The sequence below is a fragment of the Capsicum annuum genome, chromosome 9, assembly GCF_002878395.1.
Source record: "Capsicum annuum cultivar UCD-10X-F1 chromosome 9, UCD10Xv1.1, whole genome shotgun sequence".
Lineage (NCBI taxonomy): Eukaryota > Viridiplantae > Streptophyta > Magnoliopsida > Solanales > Solanaceae > Capsicum > Capsicum annuum.
Genome location: NC_061119.1, coordinates 50,756,982 through 50,764,550, shown reverse-complemented (window position 1 = coordinate 50,764,550; position 7,569 = coordinate 50,756,982). Strand labels below are relative to the sequence as shown.

Sequence of the window (7,569 nt, the reverse complement as noted above, 5' to 3'; positions counted from 1 at the left end):
GAAATCTTTTTATTGTAGTGATAAAATAGTTCAAAATTTTGGTAATTCATTATGATTGTGACAAATTTGTCAGGATTTGACCAGAAAGTTTCGGTAATTACTATGACAAAAAAATTTTGGTAGTCAATTTAAAATCCAACTAATTAGTCAGAATTTGCTATGTAATTCTAACTGTGGATTTATCAAGCTCGAATTAAAATGGTGACATTAAAAACAATTCTATTTTTGCAAATCCCCAACGTTCTAAAGGGATAATAATTCCGGCGATTTCACGGACTTTAATATCTTCATTTTGATATATTCTCCTCCCTTCGTTCCAAATTATTCGTCTCAAATTGAGATGACACATTAATTAAGAAAAATAATTAATAACATGTCAAGTTTACCATAGTACCCCTATTAAATGATGTTTACAATTTAATTTGAAGAAAAAGTAATTAATGCAAAGGGTAAAACATGAAAAAAAAAAAAATTATCTTGTCTTGATTAATGAAAAAAGAAAAATAAAATGGAAGATCAAATTAGAAATTTTGGGACGAGTAATTTGAAATGAAGGGAGTATTTTGAATGTGTGTATTTAGTTAAGTGGATCAACCGATCAAATTCACTTGTTCATGTTTGACTCACCATAACCCTCAAAAACAATAAATAAAAAGAGATTTTACTATAGAATTTTATTAATTATAAGTTATCTATGTTTACTTGTTTAGTATTTTCTCCTTTTCAAATTATTCGTCCCAAATTTTTTAATTTAATTTTCCATTTTTTTTGTCTTTTTTCATTAATCAAGACAAGACAAAAAACTTTTTCCATGTTTTACCTTTTGTATTAATTACTTTTTATTCAAATTAAAATTTAAACATCATTTAATAGGATACTATGGTAAACTAGGCATGTTATTAATTATTTTTCTTAATCAATATGTCATCTCAATTTGGGACGGGTAATTTGAGACGGATGGAGTAAGAAGGATAAAATAGAGTATATTATTTTTTAATTTTTTAAACTGAATAAATAAAGAAAATAAATAATGTTTAATAATAAGGGCACAAAATGATAAATTATCTATTAATTTTTAAAATTAAACAATTAATATTATTATTATGGATAAGTAAAATTGAACGGTGAAATTTTGGATAATAAATTTATCTTTAAAAGGAAAAAGAAAAAGGAAAATCGTTGTGTCCATTACGTATGGAAAGACAATGTTTCTTGAAACGTAAACACACTAGAATCTTAGCTGTATCACTCCTTTATATTCTGTACTTCCTCTACTCTAGGAACTGCAATATTTTCTTTATTTTTTCTTCTGCCGCCACCCTCCCTCCCTCAAACCCCACAACCAAAATCTTTTGAGGTACTTTTCATCTTTTATATATCTATGGATTATGATCATCATGTAATTAAAGTACTACTGTTCTCTTTTTTGTTTCTAATACATCATGTGTGTAATGTGTTCTTTTCTTTATGTTTTGTCCCTTACTTTCAATGTATTTAATTTAGCCATCATGATATGTGTGTGTGTTGTTTTTTGTGTTTTGATTACATCAATTTTATTAATGGAATTACTTTACAACCTGAGATTACCTATGGAGAATTTAATGGATCTCCGTTGTGTGGAATCAATCATTGATGCTTGTGTCAGACTTGGGGTGTGGTCATTCCTGAAACTGTGCATGAAAATGGCATGCTTCGTGCACGAGGCTTTGTTTTTCTCTTAAATATTTTCCCCCTACTTTCAATGTAATTTATTTAGCCATCATGATGTGTTTTTTCTCTCCGTTACGTGGAATCAGCCACTGAGGACCAGGCCTGAGGTGCGGCCCTTCCACAAACCGTGCATGAACACGGGATGCTTTGTACACGGGGCTGTGGGGTTTTTTTGTTCTACTATTCTGGGGTTCTAGACCCAACATAGCAACTATTTCTATTCTGTATTACAACAATTCTCAGTTTTGAGTGATTTTAAAACAACTGTTTCTGTTCTGTATTACAACAGTTCTCAGTTTTGAGTGATTTTAAAAAGATTTAACATATATACACCGACAACGTTAAGGATTTTTTTTCTCACTATCATCCCCTCTACCTGACAAGTAGATATAAGGTCTCCATACACTGTACACTGTACTGGATATATTGTTGTTGTAGTATCCGTAAATATTAGTATTATTTCTGTTTTTGGAAGGACTTCTTCCTACAAGTGTTGTGGGGTCCATTGATCTGCACCCTTTATTTATCTCATATATGGTGATCTTGGAATAATTCGTCTGCTAAGCATGCCCTTATTTCATCTCAAGGCCATGGTGGAGCTAATCCGAACCCCCTGGTCAAAAAATTACATTATATGTGGAAGGTCATTATTTCTTCTTCTTTTTTTTGATGTAGACATTTAATTCTCTTGGTTTCTTTGTTATGTTTACTTCTTTCTATTTCGAATCTCTTTAGTGGAGATCCTAGCGGAAGCCCATAGATGTTGCTATTGTTTAGATTTTAAGAATCTCCATTATCTAACAGAGGTTTCTTATGTGTTTGTTTTATTTTTTGGACTTAGTCTATCACATTGATTTGATAGAGGAGCTAGTATGGAAAGCGACGATGACTATACGAAGGATGGGACCGTGAACATCTACAAAAAACCTGCGAACAAGAAGAAAACCGGAACCTGGAAGGCCTGCCCCTTTATCCTTGGTGCGATTTTTCTCTCAGTTCACAGATGTAGTTCTGTATAATTCACTTAAAGTTGCAATTAAATGATGCCATTGACATGGTAATGTTGGATTTACAGGGGATGAAGGATGTGAGCGATTGGCGTATTATGGTATGAGTACAAATTTGGTGAACTATATTAAAAAAAGGCTCAATCTAGGCATTGCTGCTTCTTCAACAACTGTAACCAATTGGCAAGGAACCTGCTATCTCACGCCATTGCTTGGAGCATTCTTGGCTGATGCCTATCTTGGGCGATACTGGACAATTGCTGGTTTCTCACTCCTTTATATCATTGTAAGTACAAACTAGCTCAATTTTTATCCTTTCATCTTATTTGACTTTAGCAAGCACACAGGTGATTAGAATGTAGTGATTTCGAATACACATTGTGCTAAGTTATAAAGAATGAGCCTATTTTGATTGGCTTATTTTAAGTGCTTTGAAGTCAAAATAGCTTTTAAGCACTTTTGGAGTGTTTAGGTAAATTAAATAAGTACTTATAAACACTCGGTTTTAAGCTAAAATGATAAAAATAAGCCGAAAGGTATAAGTTAGGATTTCTAACTTATTAGAAATAAACATATTCGAAACTTAACAGCGAGTTTTCTACTCAAGAACATAAGTATCTCTAAGAGCTAGTAGGCTGATTTTGGCGGAGAAATTGATGAACCTGTCTTGTTGTTTATGTAGGGAATGGCACTCTTGACAATATCTGCTTCTGTAAGTGGACTAAAGCCAGTCTGTAATGATGTTACTTGCCACTCAACATCATCACAGAGAACAGCATTCTTTGTTTCAATTTACTTGATTGCCTTTGGAACTGGTGGCATCAAACCTTGTGTCTCTTCCTTTGGGGCAGATCAATTTGATGACAATGACGAAAAGGAAAAGAAAAAGAAGAGCTCTTTCTTTAACTGGTTTTACCTCTCAATCAATGTCGGTGCTCTTATCGCTGCATCAGCTCTAGTATATATACAAGAAAATGTGGGCTGGAGCTGGGGTTTTGGTGTTCCAGCTGTGGCTATGGCCATTGCACTAGCTTTTTTCTTTTCAGGCACCCGTCTATATAGGCTCCAGCCCCCAGCAGGGAGTCCCCTGACTCGTATATTGCAGGTATTTGTTGCGTCTATCAGAAAATGTCATGTCAAACCTCCTCATGACGAGACTCGTCTCTACGAGACTACTGATAAGGAATCCAGCATCATAGGAAGCCGCAAGCTTGAGCACTCGAATGAGTTCAGGTAACTGTACAATCCTATTGCTTTCTGAAAACACTTTAAAAAGTTAGCAAAAATATAGTTCATAAATTATTAGCATCATAATTGTGAAGGCTACAAAACTTCATCCTAAAAGAGTGTCATGCAAAGAGAGGAAAGGACTTTATAAAGCTTCTCTACTGCACCACAATTCTTCCTTTGCATTTGTTAACTCACTTGAACCGAGGGTTCTTCTGAAACAACCTCTCTACGTCCACGAGGTACGGGTAAGGTTTGCGTACACTCTAGCCTCTCCAGGCGCCACTTTGTCGGATTTCACTGGTTATGTTATTATTGTTGTATAAAACATAGATAGACATCTTAACTTGGCCTCAACTAGCAACTAAACGCTCCAACTTTGACGATACACATCTAGACACCTCAATTCATCTTCATTGTGTCAGTTGAACTCTCCAACTTACAAAATAATCATCTAGACACGTTCAAAAATTTGTGTGCTACATCGGCAGTCACAGTAGAACATGTTGAGGTGTCTAAATGTGCATTCTCAAAGTTGGAGTGCTTAGTTGTCAGTTGAGACAAAGTTAAAGGTGTCGATCAAAATATATGCCTTTTATAAATGTCCTACTGTGACTCATGAACACCCGATGCTGGTGTAGCACACAAATTTTTGAACGTGTCTAGATGATTAAAATCGCACAATGGGATGGAAGCTAAAATTTACTAAGTTGTAAGTGATTAGAACTTGTTTGATAAAAAAAATGCAATCCGTGTTGTCTGGCGATCTTTGCAGAACTTCACTTTTGTTATAGATTGCTACACTGTTATTCATTGCTAGTCCATATGACATACTTCTTTTCGGTCCTTTAAGTTAAAAACATCCTTATTGTGCCATTTCTTTGTGTTTGTAAGAGACAACCTGCAGAATGATCTGCAAATCTTTCCTGAGATGCAGTCTGTATCGAGAAGACTCATTTCTTGATATTCATATATCCTTGTGTTTATATCTTGAACTTTTGAACAATTTGATGCAACTCTATTGTATACTAATTGACAGACATTGGCAACTTGAAAAATGAAACTCAGGTTCTTTGACAAGGCTGCTGTGGAAACTGGATCTGATAAAGTCAATGGATCAGTGAGTCCGTGGAGTCTCTGCACAGTGACTCAAGTTGAGGAGGTCAAGTCGATCATCCGTCTTCTCCCTGTATGGGCTACTGGTATTGTGTTTTCCTGTGTCTACAGTCAGATGAGCACAATGTTTGTTCAACAAGGCGGTTATATGGACAAACACATTGGCCCAAACTTCACCATTCCAGAAGCATGTCTATCCATATTTGACACACTCAGCGTTATTTTCTGGGCACCTTTTTATGACCTTGTCATCATTCCCTGGGCACGAAAATATACAGGTAATGAACGAGGATTCACCCAGCTACAGAGGATGGGTATCGGTCTTGTTATTTCAGTTTTTGCCATGGCTGCTGCTGCGGTTCTGGAGATCGTTCGGCTTGACTATGTAAGGAGGAACAACTATTATGACCTCAAGAGCATTCCTATGTCAATCTTCTGGCAAGTTCCTCAATATTTCTTGATTGGATGCGCAGAGGTGTTCACATTCATCGGTCAGCTGGAGTTCTTCTATGACCAGGCTCCTGATGCCATGAGAAGTTTGTGTTCAGCCCTGAGTCTTACAACTACTTCATTAGGAAATTACCTAAGTACTCTCATCGTTACAATCGTGAACAATGTGACCACAAGGCACGGGAAGGTTGGATGGATTCCTGACGAAAACTTGAACAGAGGCCACCTTGACTACTTTTACTGGTTATTGGCAATCCTCAGCATCATCAACTTTTTCGTTTATCTCTGGATCTCGAAATGGTACACTTACAAGAAGGTTACTGTGAAAGCCTAAACATGAAGGCACGTTAAATTTTGGAGATATGTTGATCGCGTTTCTTCTGAGATTCAAACTTTTCTGTAAAATATGGATTATATCTTTTGCTAGTTCCGACAAGAAGATGGTTTTTCTATCCATGAATTTTACTTTATAAACATTAGTTAAGTTCCTGGGCAAACACTTTCTTGGCTTGTTGATTAATCTTGGTCTTCTTTGAAACTTTTGTCTATTCCCCTTCTTTTATCAGAGCCCACAATGGTCGCGTTTTGGACCTTGTCTGCGGTGTGGACCAGAACTCCCTACATATACACTTGCAGTAGCTTTGTTCAACTCGAGGCTTTCTTCTTCAACTTCCAAATGCCGCCTAGCATCTTTCATATTTTTAATGCTAATATTACAGGCCAAATGCTTCTTATGCTCCTAATTTGAGGGCAGAGGAACGGGTTACAAGCTTGGACTTGTTGCTCGTAGATCAATGTATGACCAATATTTCCTCGTCCTTTTACATTTTTCGACACGTGGTGAAGATGCTTATTTGTGGTGCTATCAGGGCGTTTATTTTGAGTGACATAAATAAAAGAAAGCGCCTTTAATTTATCAACAAAAATTTGACCAAGTTTCCAGTATATTTATTGTCCAGTTTATTCAGTGGAGGAGTAATCTACTAACAGCTGGACAATTATAGATCTAAGGGTTAATAATTGATTAACCCCAAAAGCTCTTTAAACCATGGTTAAAATACACATCAGTTTTATTACATCTTTAAATCCTCCCCCTACCACACCAGCTTAATGTCGATCCAAAAATAATTGGTAACTTGGTTGAATGAAGAAAAGGGGCTGCTACTCCAAAGGTTAAATGTGTATTTCATATTATGTCGTTGATAGGATAAGACCTCTATGCCTTGTGAACCTGTTTACAGTGATGGAGGAGCAGGGTTTCATCACTATATGCATTATCCTCTAAGTCATAATTTGAATAGACTATCATTCTAGTGTGCCTTTCCTGGGTTGGAGTAACTTGTAAAGTTGCTACCATGTGATCTGGAGGTCACGGGTTCAACTCATGGAAACAACCCCTTGCAAAAATGCAAGGTAAAGCTATGTGTAATAAACACTTTGGTTTGGCCCTTTCTTGGACCTCGTGCATAGCGGGAGTTTTAGTGCACCGGGCTGCCCTTTTTTATTATCCTAGTGTATATTTCAATGCCCTTTCTTATCGTCCTAGTGTGCATTTCTAGGTGTTTGTCTTGGTCTGAATTACTCAATACTTGGAAGTACCACTGCATTCAATATATATTACATAATCTTGAGTGAAAAGCATCACTTGATAATAGCACAGGGCACAAAGAGGATTAGAGAGGAAGCTAAACATTAAGCTCACTTCTTAATATGTTGAAAAACTCGACTCTTACCCACTGCTACTAAAAGGGCTTTATAGGAGTTAATAGAGTCATCTAGAATAACACCTATTAAGTAATTTCAGATACATAATTGAAATTATGTGGATGTTGAACAACAACTCCCAACTACTCACTAACGTTCACGTCGCTGGTAGGACCATCAACAACTATCTTCTTAACACCATCAGAGTTGAACACGACAGTGCACCTTGTCCCAGGAAGGGCTGAACTATAAAAGGCTCTGCGTCCCAGTTTAAAGCAACAAATAACCTGCTTTTGTGTCGTCACTTCTTTCCGAGAAAATAAAATTGTTCTTCAACTGATTTTGTTCTTTGCGA

General features: G+C 36.2%; 1 protein-coding gene across 2 annotated transcripts; it reads left to right on the top strand.

The window, feature by feature from the left end:
• The first annotated feature begins 1,180 nt into the window (after positions 1 to 1,180).
• Positions 1,181 to 6,048, top strand: LOC107842792 (protein NRT1/ PTR FAMILY 8.1). 2 transcript variants are annotated; one of them, XM_016686816.2, is made up of 5 exons: positions 1,181 to 1,357; positions 2,552 to 2,688; positions 2,786 to 3,003; positions 3,400 to 3,950; positions 5,013 to 6,048. In XM_016686816.2, the coding sequence occupies exons 2-5, from the start codon at positions 2,583 to 2,585 to the stop codon at positions 5,842 to 5,844; spliced, it is 1,707 nt and encodes a 568-aa protein (XP_016542302.1). In that variant the 5' UTR covers positions 1,181 to 1,357; positions 2,552 to 2,582; the 3' UTR covers positions 5,845 to 6,048. The 2 variants fall into 2 exon arrangements, with proteins under 2 accessions (XP_016542302.1, XP_047252740.1); XM_047396784.1 differs by lacking the exon at positions 1,181 to 1,357 and adding an exon at positions 2,195 to 2,353.
• Positions 6,049 to 7,569: the final 1,521 nt, after the last annotated feature.

What these genes read in the sequence shown, in the direction of transcription:
- LOC107842792 (XM_016686816.2), top strand. Translation starts at nt 2,583, where the DNA reads ATGGAAAGCGACGATGACTATACGAAGGATGGGACCGTGAACATCTAC. An exon ending in GGCCTGCCCCTTTATCCTTG is followed by an intron (nt 2,689 to 2,785) that starts GTGCGATTTTTC and finishes TTGGATTTACAG; the next exon opens with GGGATGAAGGATGTGAGCGA. An exon ending in GAGCACTCGAATGAGTTCAG is followed by an intron (nt 3,951 to 5,012) that starts GTAACTGTACAA and finishes AATGAAACTCAG; the next exon opens with GTTCTTTGACAAGGCTGCTG.